Genomic DNA, 20,324 nt, shown 5'->3' on the forward strand with positions numbered 1-20,324 from the left:
CACACCAACCCTGAGAGGTTACTAACATCCTGGGAAGGATGATTTCCTGAGATCTCAGATCATCCTTATTAGGCTGATAGCAACTAATAATAAATGCTTATTTATGTTTTTCTAACACAATTTAATGAGATGCGAGACAGTTAAAATTTCAGTAACAATGTGCCCTGCAACAACCTCTCTTTCTCTCATACTGGAACTGATAGTAAGCAACTTTCAATCAGGAATGTTTCTCTGTTATGAAAGCAACTATTACAAGATATACAGGGCATTACTTTGTTTACTTGCATTTGCTCTTTTTACTATTTAACTGTCTAAAAACATTTTTTTAAACAAATTATCAGCATAGCTCCATGGCAAATTGTTCTTTTTTTATTTTTAACACCTGTCTTCACACAGAACAGTCTCATGCCTCTGTTTTACAAATAGTATAACAGATAACATTAATTTGAGCATGTTTTGAACCACAGAGAACGACACTTGAACAATTTCTTTGAAATTCTCTCTCTCTCTCTCTCTGGTGATTATCTGTGCAATAGCTTTGTACATTTTCATCTGTGTCACCTCTACAGTGTGCCTACCAATATATATATATGCTTTCCAGTATTAATTAGTTTTCTTTGTAGATAGGTTGGATTAGGTAAAGTTAATTATAGTTGCTGTGTATTTTTGTATGTCTCTCCCAAGACTCAAGAAAATAATGTTCAATATCTCTCAGAGAGAGAGAGAGAGAGAGAGAGAGAGAGAGATTACAAAATCATGTAACTAAACGATTTTTATAAAATATTTTACCTGATTCAAGCTCTCCCATACTCTGATGTGCAGTTGCCACCACAGTAGATTCTTCTTCCTCACTGTCCTCTGTCAAAGCAGAAACAACACCATCCTTATTATTTTCAGTTTCAAACTGCATGTGGCCAATGTAGCATTCATTACAAACTCTTGACTGGCGACTAAAAATAAAAATAAAAATATAAATTATAATTACAAACTGTAGTGTGAATTAAAACTGAAATCAAACCATGCTTTTTCAAAGTTACCTTATAAATCTATTGTTATTAGTGGACTAATGTTATTAGTGGAGTCCCTCAGGGCTCAGTGTTGGGTCCATTATTGTTTTCTGTATTTATAAATGATATTGATGATGGTATATCAAGCTTTAATGTCCAAGTTTGCAGACGATACAAAGGTTGGCAGGCTTGTCAAGGACACTACTGACACTATGCTGCTGCAACAGGATCTGGAAAGGTTGAGCAGATGGGCTGAGAGGTGGCAAATGAAGTTTAACATTGACAAATGTAAAGTACTACACATGGGAAACAGCAACCCCAGAGCAACGTATCAACTCTGTGGTACTACACTGACAGTGGTAGAGAATGAAAGGGACTTGGGGGTGGTTGTGCAGGCAGATATGAAGTTCTCTGAGCAGTGCAGACGGGCTGCAAGAGTAGCTCATGGAGTATTGTCAATGATATACAGGAATTTTTCCAGCAGGGATAAGGAGGTGATTATTCCCTTGTATAAGGCAATGGTCAGGCCACACCTAGAGTACTGTATACAGGTCTGGAGGTCTCATTTCAAGAAGGATGTAGAGCTGCTGGAACGAGTACAGAGAAGGGCAACAAGATTAGTGAATGGAACAAAGGGGTGCTCTTACGAAGAAAGGCTTAAGTTTTGCAAATTACAGTGTCTGGAGACTAGGCACCAGCGAGGTGATCTGATAGAGGTGTATAAAGCCTTGAATGGTTTAAGCATGCTCAATGCTGATGGGATTCTTCCTCTAGCTCAGAAAAATCACCTGAGAGGGCATAAATTCAAATTGAGGAAAGACAGATGTAGGATAGACGTGTGGAAATTTGCCTTTAGCCAGCGGGTGGTTGGTTGGTGGAACAGACTTCCATCCCTTGTGGTGGAGGTTGATAGCCTAAATAAGTTTAAGGCTCAGCTGGACAGGTATTTTGAACGAACAGAGGGGTGAAGTGGAAGTGGGGTTTTTTTTTTTTTTTTGGCTGATGCTGCATAAGCTTGCTTTCTTGCATCAAATGCCTCTACTAATGCTAATGCTAAATCAATTTACTGAAAAGTAATAAAACACAAAATCTAATTTGCCTATGCAATAATGCCAGGGGTGTCATAAATAAAATCGGTGAATCTGAGCTTTGGGTCAGATCAACTAACACTAGTACTGTAGAGCTAATTGAGACATGGCGTCACCCTAAGATAAAATAGGAAGGCTGAAGGAGAGGTAAGGTTATGCTTCTTATCGAAAGCTGCCTGAAAATGACCTGATCATTTCTAGAATTTGATCAATTCCAGGTGGGCAGGAGCAGCAGTGCATAGCACACACTTCTTGATTAGACCGGGGTTCGAGCCCGTGACCACCAAATACAGAGGATGCGGAAAGGTCAGGGAATGACCACCGCATATCCCTGGAGCAATATGGCCTTAGTTGCTAATGCTCCTAAAAAAAAAAAAAAAAAAAAAAAACTAAACCAACCAATTCCAGGTGAAAGTTGAGATATCCTTTCAATCATTCACTCTTAAACCAGCTTGAAATGTTTCATTTTATTAACAATTACCAATATGGATACATTAGTGTCAGTCCACTGTTGATATCTTAGCTTTATTTTACTCTTCTCCAGACAAATTTCACAATAAACTTGGGAAATCCAAGCAATTCCTCTTAATATTTTTAAGGCTTTTGATTATGCTTTGCTTAAAGATCTTCTTAACCTCCTTCTTACCATGGCTTATTGTTTCTACATCTGGTGTGATGCCTATCCAAACTTCTATCCAAGAGAGCCAGTAGGATTAATTAATGATCACTCACTTACAAAGTCACTACCGTTCCTTGTGTGATACACACATATTCACTTTCTGTTGGATATCTTTTTTATTGATAATTCTGTGGGTACTATTCTTAATTAGCACCTGTAATTCCTTTCTTACAAACCAGTCTGAGTATGTGCCTCAACTAGCAAATATTCATTTACAGTTCACCTTTAAACTCAACACTATATCTTTTCCTCATTCATTCATTCTACTTCTGTTCTTTGAAACAGCCTTCCTTTTTATTTATATTTCCTGATTGAAAATTACAATCTACAGAAATTCAAGTACAGTGTCAACAAGTATCATCTGTCTTCTGAACCCACACAGAGTACTATAAGTTCCAGTAAAGTTCAGATAACATAAAAAAATAAATAATAACAATAAAAATACTGGTTGACACAACTTTGTACTGATAAGTTAAAATATTTATTAATCTGGCACCAAGCAGCAAAAAGTTTGCTATCTAAAGTATGTCCCATAAATTTTATTACTTGTCTTATTTTTCTCTAGCACAACACATTGCAATAGGGAGTTGTTGTTTCGCAACAAATGGAAAAGATTTATGGTAAAGATCAGTTTTTGTGGATTGAACTGCCTGCATTAATTTCAATTTTTTTTCTATTCATATTAAGAAATTTGTGTTCTTTTTCTGTTTCTCATTTTTAATCGCTCACATAATGAATAGAATAATAATTTCAATAACAAGCAGACTTTTTATACAGTACGAGAGTATAATGACAAAAAAAAAATAGGGGGGTACAGAAGAGGCACCTATAGTTAAACTATTTGATATGTGCTATTTGATATGTGCCTTGTTGGCAGCAAAGTATTCAGCAGCAGTATATTATATTTATTCCAGAAATACAATAAATCATATAAATTCTAACATACTACTATAGGACAGAGAATATAAAGTTTTTATAGAAGAGAATATTTAACTTTATAAATAAATACATGTGATTTTCTTTATATGAAGGGGAAGTTAATGTTGCTTACCTACTAGCTGTAGTCATAAGCCAATTGTTAGCACAACTGTAACAAAAGATGCGGCCACAAAGACGACAGTGATGCTAAAGTTTGAAAAAATATGAATTTTATTTATAGGTCTTTTAGCAAGTTATAAAATAAATCTTAAAAAGATATGTTTTACTAGTTCATAATGATAATAGATAAAAAAATAAATAACAAGGTTATTCTCCTTCTGGGCAATAAAAAATTGCATTTTGCACTACATTAGGAATGGTAATTTATTCTGACACTAGCAAACTATATAGACATTAATGAAAAGAATAATGTGCTATACAATTCATTAGTATCGATACAACTGTTCTGAAATACTGAAGACAGTGAATTTTTTTTTTGTCAAGAAGTTTATCTTTCCCACATTCAACAATTACGTAATGTTCCCAGGTTCTTATTATATTAAATAATTTACTTCAAACTATGACACTGTTAGTGCAATTGTATCATTCAAACTTTAAACCATTTCAAAGCTATTTGGCCTCTCATTGAAGGATGGATAGGTACCTGGAGGCATAAGAGCTGACAATTCAGTTGTAACTTATTTACACAATATGAGAGATGTCAAAAAGAAACAACATTCCAAAACTCCTTCTGATTTTTAATCCTACAAAAATGCAATTCCATAACACAATTAGGCATATACCAACTGAGAGATTACTAAAGCTAATAAAATAAAATGCATAGAATAAAATATTGAGACTGTAAAGTATCAAAATGAAATAAATATCAAAAGCATTAAAAATAAATTAATAAAAATATATAAAATCTAGAAATAACACTTTCAAAAGTATACCGTTGCACGCTGCTACCATTTCCATATGATTTTAGCTATGGCCATAAGCTGTTCTTCAGTGGTAGTGGTGATGTTAAGAGAGTGAACTCAAAAGAGATGTCTGTGGAGGCAGAACTTTATAAGTGTGATCATGTGTAGATGAGCAGTTATCCTATGACAAACTGTTGGTCCTGTGTTTGTCTATCAATGATTAAAATTTGCAGTTCAATGAATCTTGTAAGACCAGAACCCATGGGGTAAGGACTCAATAATGCAGTGTAAAATCAAATGTATGCTTTTCCCAAGTGAATATCATGTCTTGTTTGTGTCACTACTATTGGCCCACTGACTGTAAGTGCAATCGGTACATGGTCCAATGCCGACTGGGCTAGCTGGGTGGGTAAAGTGCCTGCCTGGAAACCCAAAGATCGCGGGTCCGAATCCCGTCTCGGGCTTGGATCAGAGTAGAAAATGCAAAAACCTTGGGAGGTACAATATGGCCACAGAAGCCGATGCGCCAGCAACTAACAAAAGAAAAGGAGGAAAAAAAAAAAAAAAAAACATGGTCCAACAGTACTGACAACAATGTCAACTGGGATGCACAAATTCTGATGTCTGTAAATTGGGATTTACAGATTGGTGTCTGTAAATTGGGATTTAATTGGGATTGGCAGCTACTAATGTGGTTGCAGAAAGGAAGGGCAGTGAGTTTTCAATAAGAAACAAGCAGTTCTCATTTCTACAGTCGCTATGGGGGGGGGGGGAAGTTGCTACAAATACTAAAAATTCACAGCATTTATGGTTAGATACTAACTTATCTGATATACAAAGAGAAATCATATTTTCCACTGACAATATTATGAACAGTGCTTTCAAAATTTAACATGGCAGAGGAAAAATAAATAAATACATTTTATGTCAAGGCTTAACCATTCTTAACCACACAAATTTTTAGGCACCTCCATAGCCAGGTGGGAGGGAGCAGCAGTGCGTAGCACATGCTTCTTGATTAGACTGGGGTTCGAGCCTGTGACCACCAAATACAGAGGATGCGGAAAGGTCAGGGAATGACCACTGCATATCCCCGGAGCAATACGGCCTTAGTTGCTAATGCTCCTAAAAACCAAATAACAAACAACAAATTCTTAACCATTTATTATGGCCTCCAGACATAATCGTTAAGTATTTTATCAATAAGAGCGAATAACAAAAAAAAAAAAAAAACTACAAGAAGCAGCAGAAAATTCCTAGCAAACATCTAGTAGGTCCAACTTGGCACTTACAATATACTATCAAAATGCACAAAGTTTGACTGAACACCTTCCCACCTTATTGAAATTCCAAAATTATCATAAAGTTCTCCGCTTTTCAAAAACAAGGTTATAAGAATCTAATTCTAATAAAATTTTAGTTCTCCATTCAGTGCTATATGCAATGATAGAAATAATATAATACTAACTTATCTGATATGCAAAGAAATCTTTTCCACTGATAATATTATCAACAATGCTTGCAAAATTTAACATAGCTTGGGAAAAAAAAATAAAATAAATTTTATGTTAAGGATAGAGGAAGAGAATATACTGATGTTTTACAATTCCCTCCAGGTTGTCCATCATGACTACTTTAATGATTTAGAAGGATTATATGCTGTGTTATAAATTTAACACTAACTTTTTAATAACCCTATTACTTTGCTTACCACTGCCAGTCACTTTGTTATCATTAATAAATAAATTGGAATCTAATCTGGGGATGTACTTTTAAATGTATTACCAAACACATGCAATTTTATTGAGAGATTTTAATCTCCCTGCAGTTTCATTTCTATTTGTTGCTCAAAATAAAATAACATGAGAATTTTTAAATATCCTTACACTATATAATCTAATGAATCTGTAACAGTTCTTAATATCTAATTATCTCCTCTGATCACCTCTGCCCTCAGATTTTCAATGTAACTGAAGTTTGGCATCTACACTAATCTCTGATTATTACCATGCAGATTTGTCTATTGTCAATCATATATTAGTGTGTACTGATCCCTCTTTTATCAAGCCTCTATGGTTGAGGAAATGGATAACATTCTGCATGATGTTTTGTGAAACATCATAAATAACATGGTAACCACAAAATTTGCAATTATCCTTATTCTCTGTGGCTAATAAACCTATAATTCATTTTGTGTGAGTAAGGAAAAGCAATTGCAAGCAGTTTACAAAAATTATTTCAATCCCTTTTGCATCATAACTTCAAGCCTTTTTAGCAATTGACTAATTCATCAAAAGAGTCAGATATGATATCGTCATCAGATATAATTTATCCTGACTTATAACATCTGTTTGTTAGGACAACAAAATAGTCCTTGAGGTTGTCACAGACATTCTCTCAGATATGCCAGATAAGCTGTACTTGCTATCTAGGAGTCTAAAACACTGATATTCGGGTGACATTCAAGTCAAGTGGACCCAATTTCGGCAAAGTCCGGACTGTCTGTGACAGCCAAATCCTCTGCTTGCACCTTCATGATGGTTGGACTGTTAGTAATCCTGGGTATAACCTCCATGCACAAGCATGCTGTGGGTACATTTCAGGGGTACAGCTCTAAGACGGTGTTCGCAGGCCAGCCGCTAGTTAGTACACTGGACCGAACCTATTAGTAACTCTTTAGGAGGCTTCCGGTTCAGCTAGTGTATAATCTTGCTACCTCTATTCTGTCAGATAGTGACTGGAGGGAGTCCGAGTAGTGTGTATGCGAGGGGCATTGTCGAGACCACGTTATGTCAAGGATCTGGGTATATTCTTACCATGTGTACTCCATATCCAAAAATTTCATTATTTCATACAGCATATCCCCCCCCCCCCGCTTTTTCTTACTATTGAACACATCATGAATAATCAAACTAATAGAGTCAGCTTATCTGCAAAAAGATCTAAACCTCCCAAACACTTCCTAGTTCATTTCACAAATATATGCGGTCCCAATTCTAATCTCAACAATGTTCATTTCCACTTGCAGTCTGCCAAACCCCATGTACTTTTTCTGACAGAATCTCAGTTATCGGTTGATTCAACTACTGCTCATCTCAGTTGCCCAAATTATTCGCTGTATGATTCCTTTCACCTCAAAGGTGGTACTTGTGCACATGTCCATTCCAATATTCCCGTCAGAGACTTGGTAATTTGGAATCTTCTCTTTTCGATCTTCTCTGGCTTAAAATCTTTTTACCTCATTGTGTCAAATTCATCTGTTGTCTCTACCATTCTCCCAACTCCACTAATCACTTGGAGCTCTTTGACTTCCTTTCTTTGCAACTTGACTTTCTTCAGTTCGATTTTCCTTGGTGATTTTAATATTCACAACTCCAGCTTGGCTTCCGTTTTCTAGTCACACCGACCCAGCTGGTCGAGATGCTGAGGCTTTTGCAATTACTAATGACCTTGCACAGATTGTTCATTTACCTACAAGAATACCAGACAACCAACACGTTTGATCTTCTTCTCACAAACAACCCTTCTAAGTACACGGTCGAAGTGAGTGGTCCTTTAGGCCTCAGATCACAACTTGGTGATTGTCTCTTCTCCAATGGAGCCTTTATCTCATGGCTATTCCCAACCTCATATTGTTTGGCATTACAAGAATGGAAAATGGGATGACCTGCGAAATTTCTTTTCTTCATTTCCTTGGTCGGACTACTGTTTCAAAACTTTTGATGTAAACGTTTGCTCAGATCGAGTCAGCGAAATCATTCGTGTAGGAATGGCATCCTTTATTCCACACTCCACTTTAAAATCTCGTCCTTTATCTAAACCTTGGTTTTATAATAAATGTGCTAAGGCTGTTCAAGAGAAGAATGTTGCATATCGTAATTGGCTTGTTTTCAATTCTTCAGTTTCATTTTCTGCCTACACCAAAGCTTGCAACAATTGTAAAGCAGTTATTAATCAGTCCAAACTAGATTTTGAACAGGCTAAGAGTAGAAAACTTGCTTCTTGCCCTAATGGTAGCCAAGCATTCTGGTCTCTTGCCAAAGCTATTGGCTGCAACTTTTGCTCATCTCTGCTCCCACCTCTGTCAAAACCAGATGGTTCTGTTGTCACTTCAGCCAAGGATAAAGCTGACCTGCTAGCATCCCATTTTCCTTCCAACTCAATGTTCCTGGTAAAACACCTCCCACCATTCCCAACATGCTCCATTCAATGTCTCCTATGGTCTTCCGCCAAAAGGATGTCAGAAGGATTTTGACGAATCTTGATTCTAAGAAAGCTCCACGTCCTGATGGTATTTCTCCACTTGTTCTCAAAACCTGTACTCCCGAACTTACTCCTGTTCTTTGCCACCTTTTTTCACTTTCTTATTCCAAAGGTGTTTTTCCTTTTGCTTGGAAATTTGCTGATATCCAGCCAGTTCCTAAAAAAGGGTGACAAATCCCTCCCATCCAATTATCGTCGCATCGCAATTACTTCTACTCTTTCTAAAGTAATGGAGAAATCAATTAACCTCCAACCCTTAAACTACCTAGAAATCTTCTGTCTGATTAACAATCGCCAGTATGAATTCTGTCAGTGTTGATCCACTGGTGATATTCTGGCTTATGTTACCCATTTATGGACAAATTCAATGGAAAAGTTCGGTGAAACACAAGCAGTTGCTCTTGACATATCAAAGGCTTTCGATCGTGTTTGGCAAAAAGGTCTTCTAAACAAGCTTCCACCTTATGGTTTGCCAACTGTTTTTTTGTAATTGGTTATCCAGTTTTCTCTCTGATCGCTCACCGAGAGTGATGGTAGATGGCTCTCTGTCTTCTAACTTCTCCACTAATGCTGGTGTCCCCCAAGGTTCAGTTCTTTTCCTCTTGTATATTAATGACCTTCTATTTACTGGAAATCCTATTCACAGTTTTGCCGACGATAGCACATTGTATTCCACTTCCCATTTTGAGAAACCTTGCCCTGCTCAATCAGCTTCAACTTCTTGGATATCGGATATCTGCTACCAATTCCTTAAATGCCGATGTCCAGGTAATTCTCCAGTGGGGCAAAGACAACTTAGTTGATTTCAATCCTTCTAAAACTCAGTCTTGTCTTATAGCTCGCAAAAAGGATTCTTCTGCTTCTATGCTTATCTTTGGTGACACTCCCATTTATAGGCAAAATGATATATCTCTTTTGTGGATTACCCTGACTTCTAATCTCTCTTGGCACAAGCACATTACAAATATTGCTTCCTCTGCATCTAAAAAATTTGGTTTTCTCTTTTGCTCTCGGCATTACTTTTCTTCCAAACAGCTGTTCACTCTGTACAAATCGCAAATCCGCCCTACCATGGAATACTGTTCCCACATCTGAGGTGGTGCCCCCAAAACCTCAGACAACGTAGAGTGTACAGTTTTATTTCTTTTTTTGTATTTTCATTCATTATCTCTTTCCTTTTCATTGTGCAACAATCAATCACAAGCTAAATTATCTAGCCACTCCTGGTTAATATCTGATTTCTGTGTTTCTTGTTCATCGGTCCTCTTTATTAATTATTTAGCAATAGTTGAGCTTTAGCCAAGTTATTGTAAAAAAACATATACATTACTACTAAAAAAATATATACATTACTACTATAATGCCATTCTACATTGGGACTCTTCAGCTTGTCATAAGGGTAGTAGTAGTGGCATGTGATGCAAGAAAGCAAGTGTATAAGCTTATGCAGCATCAGCCAAAAAAAAAAAAAAAAAAACACACCATTCCCTCCAAATGCCTGTCCAGTTCCTCCTTAAATTTATTTAACCTATCAACTTCCACAATGACAGATGGAAGTTTGTCCCAGCAATTAACCACCCGCTGACTAAAGGCAAATTTCCGCACATCTATTCTACATCTGTCTTTTCTTAATTTGAATTTATGCCCCCTTAGGTTCGTAATCTGAACAAGTGGAAGGATCCCATCAGAATTCAGCGTGCTCAACCCATTCAAGGCCTTATACACCTCAATCAGATCACTGTGCAGGGACCTAGTCTCCAGCCACTGCAATTTGCAGAACTTAAGCCTCTCTTGGTAAGAGGATCCCTTCATTCCCGTCACCAATCTTGTTGCCCTTCTCTGTACACGCTCAAGCAAATCTACATCCTTCCTAAAATGAGGCCTCCAGACCTGTACGCAGTACTCAAGGCGCGGCCTGACCATTCATTCAAGTATTACTAGTTACTGCATTTTTTTCTGCTATATGTGTGTGTATATATATATATATATATATATATACATATATATATATATACTAATATACTAATAATACTAATAATAAATATATATATAAACATGAATTTACCTACATATTCCACTGATTTCACTAGGTATGTCTATCAGTTATTCGCTACTCTTTGCTCTTCTGTACAGATTATCTCTTACTAATAAATATAGTCTAACATAATTAGATAGTATGAAGCAGAGCTGTAATGCTCAATCCATTCTATGTTGATATCAATATTTGTAAAATAATAAGAGAAGTTTACCTAAATATAGTACGTAGAACACTTCCATATGATACTCTCCAGAAATTAAAACGAAAAAAATCAAAAAACTTACATTAGAGTAACAAATAATTAAAAATCAATTTAATCCAATAAAACTCAATCTAACACAATTAAAAATAAGAAAATTAATTAAAAGAATTTTAACAAAAAAATTCTTTTAATTAATTTTCTTATTTTTAATTGCATTAAACTGATTTTTAATTGTGTTAAATTGAGTTTTATTGGATTAAATTGATTTTTAATTATTTGTTACTCTAATGTAAGTTTTTTGATTTTTTTCGTTTTAATTTCTGGAGAGTATCATATGGAAGTGTTCTACGTACTATATTGAGGTAAACTTCTCTTATTATTTTACAAAGTCTAACATAATACTATATATGTAACACATACCTTGCGAATTATGAAAGAAAATCTGGCTTTGCAACCAAGACAATAACTGGCCTCATGATCATCCATCCAGCGATCTGTTGCTTGTATTCGGCGCAAATGAGATAAATGATCTGTCCGTTTCCAAAGAATGTCCTTTTCTCTGCAAAATTGGAAATAGATTATAAATTTGTATTTTTATCAAGGCTTCTTAATTAGTGTTGTTTTCCTGTCCATTTTAGTTTATAAACAAAATAATTTTTATTATTTTGTTTATAAACTAAAAACCACACAATGACTGTGTCAATAAAAGACTGCACACACATCTATGATATTTATCAGAATAACAGTGGCACACACAATGGCATTAAGAGAGTTTCATCCATTGAAAGGGTTGCAATGAGGCCTGACAACCATAAATGATGATCAAGTTCTAAGTATAAGATATATGCATGAATGAAAACTATTCTCAAACATGAGGCAGAGGTTGTTATTATTATAGCAATAAAGAGAGAAGGAAGGAGCACTAATAAACACAAGGAACTAATAATAAATGTCATATTACACATCATTTTGAGAAGATGCTAAAAACAGCAATTCTCCCTCGTGACCTGGTTACTGCACCAAAAATTATTCCTTGATTACTGGAATGAATCACCAGTTCACAAGGAATCATTTTTGATGCAGTTTCTTGTACAAATGGAAGTTGGCAACAGAATATTTTAGGGATAGATAAAGTTCATTTCTACTTGAATGAGATGAGATAAATATTTATAGATACTCAGAAAGTCCTACTACTCAACTAAAATCACTGCGTAGTCACAACTGGGACAAATCTTTGTAGATATCCTTTCAACAGATCCCATGACATATTTTTTAATTAATTAATGAAATAAATTAAATTATCTTTATTGTACAATATAGGGGTATATACTAATACCATGACTATACAAAACAAACTAATGGCAATGGCCAGAGATTTTCATGATAATCTCTATTCATACTATTTGATTTTGGCTAACCCCTGTTATTCCACCCCTTCAACAGCATGAATGCCTTTGGGCAGTTCTACTGCCCAATATATCAGTTAATATTACATATACAGAAAGGTCTTCATGAGCTTACTTTATAAGCTTTATAAGTTTTTTCTTTAATTCAGAAGTGTCATTTCTCAGCTGAACAAGTTCCATCTCCATTTGATTAATAGTCTTTTCACTGGATGCCTTTAGTTCTTCTAAGTTCTTTTGTAGTTCTGCAGAAACCTTTTTCTCTTCATCCAAATTCATTAGTGCCTGTTTGTACAAATAATTAATTAATCACTAACATATAATACTTAGCTAAGAAAATAAAAGGCCATGATAATATATGTACAAAATTGGATATGCATACTACTTTTAAACATAGTTCTAAAACAAGAACAAAAAAAGTGACAACTTTCAAAAGAACCTGAACAAAATTTAATGAATAAAAATAGAGAAAGACATGCATCATTAGAATTATGTTTAATTAAATTAATAACACTCCTTTGTCTGCAATCATTTCCACAATATCAGCTGAGGATAATTAATCACCTAAGACAGCTAATAAAGTTCTATCAATGGTACATTGGAACTTTGTTAGGAGAGACAAGGAGGCAACTGAACTGTGCCATTGTATAAATCAGGGGTGGCCAACTTAATTTGTGATGTGATATACTTTTCTCCTTCAAAATGTGCCGCGATCTACCATCTCAAATATTTCATTGCACAAGGTTAAAAAAGTTAATCAACACATAATGAAAAATGTTGTTTATAAATTTTAAAATTGAGAATTCTTATTTTAAATTCATACGTATTTAAAATTTTAATTTATGTAAAGTTTGTGTCTTCATGTCATCTGCCAAGCTTTCAAAATCGGGGATGTACTGTGATAAGGCCAACTGTAAAGAATCTTCTGTATGCAAGTCAGTAAGAGCACAGCGATTCTTCATCTTTGTTTGTTTTGGGAACGAGAGTAGCCTTGTTCAGGCAAAGTTTTTACTGTCCCTGGAAATAGAGAAGTTTTTTCTGTTTTATTAGCTTAAATTGGCATATTAACTTATTTTCTAGAGTAGCTTTATATTCCTAGTTACGATACTTCGTTTAAAGTTTAACTTAGACAGAAATTTTGTAGGTTATTACTTAGTATCGGTAAGGGTATATAATCCATGTGTTACAAGTTTTGCAGGTCTGCTGAACGGAAAGTTTTTTAGCCATATTTAACCGCTTTATTGACCAATTGTTATATTAAATTATTTTCTATAAGTAGCTTATAGATATAGTCAGGATCATTGGTTTATTCTGAATTGAGACGGTGAGATTTTGGAAGTTAATTTAATACTTAAGTGTCCGTAGATTAACCGTTCGTAATTGCCACCATTGTTATACACTACAACGTTACATCCCAAACTAGATAGCGTTAGCTTAGTATAGTATAGTATATTATATAATATTGTAAATTAATCAGTAAAATCTATTAATTTTGTTACACTTCATTGTCAATTAAATTGTACTTTTTAACTAAATACATATAACGACTTAGATTTTACAAACGTAACATAATTAATTAATACATAACTTGATACGGAAGTTATATAACGGAACTCGTAGATAATACTGGATACTGAAATATATATATAGATATATAGTGTTATAACTGTGTTGAGATACAAGTTTAGGGTTATAATTTTGTACTGAAATTTATATTTTATTGAAATTAAATCGAAATCATGAATCAGACCAGAGCAGCAAAGCAAAAAGCTCAAGCTAATGGGAGTGCTGTGGCTCAGGGGAGAACTAAGGGGGGCAGTTGCCCTCTGAATCACAGCCTTTTAAAATGCACTGCTTGCTTGATGTTTGTGGAGCAATCGGGTACAGGACATGATATTGCCATGGGGAATGTCTTTGTGTGTGTGCAATGTAAGGAGTGTAAGGAAATCGTGCAACAACTCAGCATTATTATGGGCCAATATGAGAGCTTGAAGGACAGGGTGGATGCCCTCGAAGGATCTAAATCGAGGGGCCGCCCATCAAGCTCTCAGCTGCCCATATCAACGCTAGGGCTTGCACTTGATCATCACGCAACACAGCGGCAACCCCCAAGGCAGAATGTGCTGGTCCCACAGAAACTAGTAGTTGTTGGTGACTCTGTTGTCAGGGAAATGGGTAACATGGTATGTAAAAAGGATAGGTGGAACAGGACCAGGGTATGTCTACCAGGGGCAAAGGTAGATGATGTTGTAGAACGGATATCATCTTTTAAGGGCACAAAAGGTGATATTGTTGTACACGTTGGCACTAATGATATCAAGAGTAGGATACCGGCGGAATTACTTAACAAGTACAGGTCACTGTTGAAAAAAAAGCCGTGAATTAGGGTTGAATTTGAAAGTGTCTGCAAATCTACACAGACACAATAGGAGGGAGTATATGATGAGAGCCTTGTTGATCAATTCGGCCCTGGAAAGATTGTGCAAGGCTCAAGGGGTAGAATTTTTTTCAGAATGGTCTGTACTTGTTAATAGGAGAGACTGCTTCTACAGGGATGGGATACACTTAAATAGAAAGGGTGCAAGAATATTTGCTGATGCTGTAAAGGCAGTGTTAGGTGGGTCGGAAAACTGCTAGCTTGGGGGGATACACGGACTAATAGATTAACAGTAGCCACTGGCAGAGGTGAAAGTGATTCTTGCACTGCTTGTATTGTAATCAGCAGCAGCCTGGAAAACAAGATGCAGGTACATCAGAGACTGCTGCAAGTCATTGCAGTACAAGTAAACACATGGGTTGTGTTAGGGTAGCTAAGAATAGGAACAGGTGCATGTATACGTGTGTGTACACCAATACTAGGAGTTTGGTAAATAAATTTGATGAATTTGAGGTATTTCTCAAAACATCAAAAGCAGATATTGTTGGGATATCAGAGACGTGGTGTCACACAGATATAAAGAATGCAGAACTGGAATTTGGGGAGTACAATATGTACAGAAAGGATAGACAGGATAGCATTAGCATTTAGCATTAGTAGAGGCATATGATGCAAGAAAGAAAGCTTATGCAGCATCAGCTAAAAAAAAAAAAAACCCACTTCCACTTCACCCCTCCGTTCGTTCGAAATACCTGTCCAGCTGAGACTTAAATTTATTTAGGCTATCAACTTCCACGACAAGGGATGGAAGTCTGTTCCACCAACCAACTACCCACTGGCTAAAGGCAAATTTCCGCACGTCTATTCTACATCTGTTTTTCCTCAATTTGAATTTATGCCCTCTCAGGTGATTATTCTGAGCATGAGGAAGAATCCCATCAACATTGAGCATGCTCAAACCATTCAAGGCTTTATACACCTCTATCAGATCACCTCGCTGGTGCCTAGTCTCCAGACACTAATTTGCAAAACTTAAGCCTTTCTTCATAAGAGTACCCCTTTGTTCCATTCACTAATCTTGTTGCCCTTCTCTGTATTCGTTCCAGCAGCTCTACATCCTTCTTGAAATGAGGTCTCCAGACCTGTATACAGTACTCGAGGTGTGGCCTGACTATTTCCTTATACAAGGGAATAATCACCTCCTTATCCCTGTTAGAAAAATTCCTATATATCATTGACAAGACACCATGAGCTACTCTTGCAGCCCATCTGCACTACTCAGAGAACTTCATATCTGCCTACACAATTACCCCCAGGTCCTTTCATTCTCTACCACTGTCAGTATAGTACCACAGAGTTGATACGTTGCTCTGCGGTTGCTGTTTCCCTTATGTAGTACTTTACATTTGTCAATGTTAAACTTCATTTGCCACCTCTCAGCCCATCTGCTCAACCTTTCCAGATCCTGTTGCAGCAGCATAGTGTCAGTGATAGGAAGGGAGGAGGGGTTATGCTATTAGTTAAGAAACACAAAATCCAAGGAAGTGAAGCCAGTTGACATCGCTGGACAGTGCAGTGTCGAGTCAGTTTGGTGTGGCATAAGCATTGGGAAATCAAAATTGAGAGTAGGAGTGTGTTATAGGCCTAATGACTCTGATAAGTATAATAAGAAACCGTACTGGGAAATAGAGTGGGCCAATAAATCAGAGTCTTATATTGGGGATTTTAATTTCCAAGAAACTGAATGGAATTTGTGGGTTGGTCACTCACACACTAGCAAGGCTTTTGTGGATTTATTGGATGATTGTTTTCTACATCAGCATGTTTGGGAGGCAACTAGAGGGAGTAATACTCTTGATATGATTATCAGTAGTGATTCTTCATGCATTAAGAATCTGCATATAAAGGAACCACTAGGTGGCAGTGATCACAGTGTGCTGAAGTGGGATTTACTCAAAGAGGTAACTACCATCAGGGATAAAGGGAAGGGTTTTTGCTTTCGTAAAGGCGACTATGATGGTCTTAGACAGTACTTAAATTCTATACAGTGGGACCAACTGATGGTGTTACCAACAGCAAATTCAAAATGGGAAGCGTTCAAAGAATTTATCTTGGAAGCTACTAGGCTTTACATACAAATTAAGAAATATTGTTCAAGGTTTAGGCCTAAATGGATGTCAGATGAACTAATGAGACATATGGCAGAGAAGAAAAATGCATGGGATACATATATAAATTAATGGGTGACATGGAAGCCTATGGTAGATATAAGCTGGTCTATAACCAAGTCACAAAGGAGATTAGTCAGGCAAAGGCAGATTATGAGAAATCCTTGGCAAAGGATGCAAAGAAAAACAAGAGTTCTTTACCTATGTAAACTACAGAAGGAAATGGATGAATCAGATTGGTCCACTGGATATTGATGGTTCAACTGTTGATGATCCTGCTCAGGTGGCTAACAAACTAAATGAGTATTTTGCATCTACATTCACACAAGGGGAGTTATTCAGGAAGGGGAATGCCAGAGGTGAAGTAAAGTCTGGCAATGAGCTAGATGATTTTGTAATAACTGAGTGAAAAGTGTAGGAGAAATTGTTGAGGATAAACATAAAAAAGGCACCCGGGGTGGATGGGATCTATCCAGTTATATTAAAGGAGGCAGTAAAGGAAGTAAGCAAACCCTTAGCCATAATTATGAGAGCTTCTTTGGACTCGGGGGAGGTACCCATAGACTGGAGATGTACAAACCCCAATTCACAAAGGAGGATCAAAGGCTGACACAAGTAATTATAGACCTGTGAGTTTAACTTCTGTTCCAGGAAAATTAATGGAGGCACTGGTTAAAGAAGCACTGCAGGATCATCTAGACAAGACTTCAGTTACAGCTCGGACACAGCATGATTTTGTTAATGGAAAGTCTTGCCTGACCAATTTGATTGGATACTATGATGCAGTCACAAAAGAACTGGATGCAGGGAATAACTTTAATATTATATATTTGGATCTGAGAAAGGCTTTTGATACTGTTGCACATGGAAGACTGCTGCACAAATTAGAGCAGTATGGTATTGGAGGCAAATTGCTGCTATGGATAAAGGGATGGTTGAGGGGGAAAAGACAGAGAGTGGTAATCAATGGATACTGCTCATCATGGACTAATGTTATTAGTGGAGTCCCTCAGGGTTCAGTGTTGGGTCCATTGTTTTCTGTATTTATAAATGATATTGATGATGGTATATCAAGCTTAATGTCCAAGTTTGCAGACTATACAAAGGTTGGCAGGTTAGTTAAGGACACTACTGACAGTAGTGTCAGTAGTGTCCTTAACACTACTGAGAGTATGCTGCTGCAACAGAATCTGGAAAGGTTGAGCAGATGGGCTGAGAGGTGGCAAATGTAAAGTACTACATATGGGAAACAGTAACCCCAGAGTAATGTATCAACTCTGTGGTACTACACTGACAGTGGTAGAGAATGAAAAGGACCTGAAGGTAATTGTGCAGGCAGATATGAAGTTTTCTGAGCAGTGCAGATGGGCTGCAAGAGTAGCTCATGGTGTCTTGTCAATGATATACAGGAATTTTTCTAGCAGGGATAAGGAGGTGATTATTCCCTTGTATAAGGAAATAGTCAGGCCACACCTTGAGTACTGTATACAGGTCTGGAGGCCTCATTTCAAGAAGGATGTAGAGCTGCTGGCAATGAGCTAAAGAGTACAGAGAAGGGCAACAAGATTAGTGAATGGAACAATGGGTTGCTCTTACGAAGAAAGGCTTAAGTTTTGCAAATTACAGTGTTTAGAGACTAGGCACCTGCAAGGTGATCTGATAGAGGTGTATAAAGCTTTGAATGGTTTGAGCATGCTCAATGCCAATGAGATTCTTCCTCTTGCTCAGAATAATCACCTGAGAGGACATAAATTCAAATTGAGGAAAGATAGATGTAGGATAGATGTGCAGAAATTTGCCTTTAGCCAGCGGGTAGTTGGTTGGTGGAACAGACTTCCATCCCTTGTTGTGGAAGTTGATAGCCTAAATAAATTTAAGGCTCAGCTGGACAGGTATTTTGAACGAACGGAGGGGTGAAATGGAGTGGGTTTTTTTTTTTTTTTTTTTTTTTGGTTGATGCTGCATAAGCTTTCTTTCTTGCATCATATGCCTCTACTAATGCTAATGTTTCCAATACGAAAAGGCCGATTCACATAGTTATGTGGAACCAAAACAGGAATTTAAAAGTTCACTGCATTTTTTAACGGAGCAATATGGCCTTAGTTGCTAATGTTCCTAAAAACCAAATAACAACAACAACAGTATTTTTTGACATTTGGGTACTTTTCTCGGCAAAAATATTTCCAAAACTCTTTTTCTGATGATCTGGCTTTTAGGAAGATATCATTTCGCAATGTAATAATTTCATTTTCAAGTAATATTTTCTGGATATGAAAAATCGCAGCAATTTTTTCTGCAATTTGTTTCGTATCTAAGTCGACATTAAATGGATAAGAAATATAACGAACAATGTCTTCAATTGCTTTAAAATCACTGAATCTGGTTTCAAAATCGTCCACAACATTCTCAATTTCAGAAACATATTTCTCATTATTAAATTCAAAAACAGAATATTTTTGCAAATGATCTTGCATATTTGCAAAATGGTCAAAGTTTTTTTCTTTCAGATCCTTAGCCATTGCCAAAAATTGATATTTATATGCAGAAATACTACTAATCATGTCACCCACATTTTTATTTTTTCCTTGTAATTCCAAATTCATATCACTTAATTTACTGGTAAAAATCTGCCAAAAAAGCCAGATCACACAACCACTCCGTACCTTGTAGCTGCTGATAATCATTTGATCAACAATTTTTTTTAATTTCATTCAGCAAATTTCGAAATCTCTAGAAACTTACCCGGTCTCAGCCACCTCACATCTGTGTGTAATAGATCTGGTTCATTTTCATCCAGTTGCATTTTGAAAAGTCTCCTTTGAAGAGATTGTTCTCTGATGGAATTCACGATTTTGAAAGCTATGCCCATAACACTTTTAGTATTTAATCTTTTGCTGGCTAACACTTGTTGGTGGATGATACAGTGGTCTGTGAGTTCATCATCCTTTTGGCACGATGCAACGAATCCGTTAATATGCCCTGTCATTGCTTTAGCACCATCTGTTGTTATTGATACAAGCTTAAATAGTGGTATTTTAATTTTTTTGATAAAATTTTTGAATGTGCTAAATATATCAAGACCTCTAGTTCTTTCTTTTAATGAAACCATACCTAGCAGTTCTTCTCTAGTGGCAAAATCATCAAAAACCATACGAATAAAAACAAGCAATTGAGCTGTATCACTGACGTCTGTAGATTCATCCAGTTATAAAGAAAAGGAGACGCAATTAGCAATATGAGCATGCAATTGTTCACTCA

General features: G+C 36.4%; 1 protein-coding gene across 3 annotated transcripts in view; it reads right to left on the reverse strand.

Moving 5' to 3' along the window:
* The window catches only part of LOC150091497 (uncharacterized), a 321,972-nt gene that overhangs the window by 36,347 nt on the left and 265,301 nt on the right, over positions 1 to 20,324 (reverse strand). For all 3 annotated transcript variants that reach the window (XM_090375972.1, XM_090375964.1, XM_090375955.1), the window contains 4 exons: positions 12,640 to 12,806; positions 11,539 to 11,677; positions 3,826 to 3,899; positions 790 to 950 (listed from right to left, as the gene is read on the reverse strand). In XM_090375972.1, coding sequence (XP_090232098.1) covers positions 790 to 950; positions 3,826 to 3,899; positions 11,539 to 11,677; positions 12,640 to 12,806 — 541 coding nt within the window. The remainder of the gene's footprint in view (positions 1 to 789; positions 951 to 3,825; positions 3,900 to 11,538; positions 11,678 to 12,639; positions 12,807 to 20,324) is intronic.

Source organism: Mastigoproctus giganteus, chromosome 1, assembly GCF_048544385.1.
Source record: "Mastigoproctus giganteus isolate SK-2022 chromosome 1, ASM4854438v1, whole genome shotgun sequence".
Lineage (NCBI taxonomy): Eukaryota > Metazoa > Arthropoda > Arachnida > Uropygi > Thelyphonidae > Mastigoproctus > Mastigoproctus giganteus.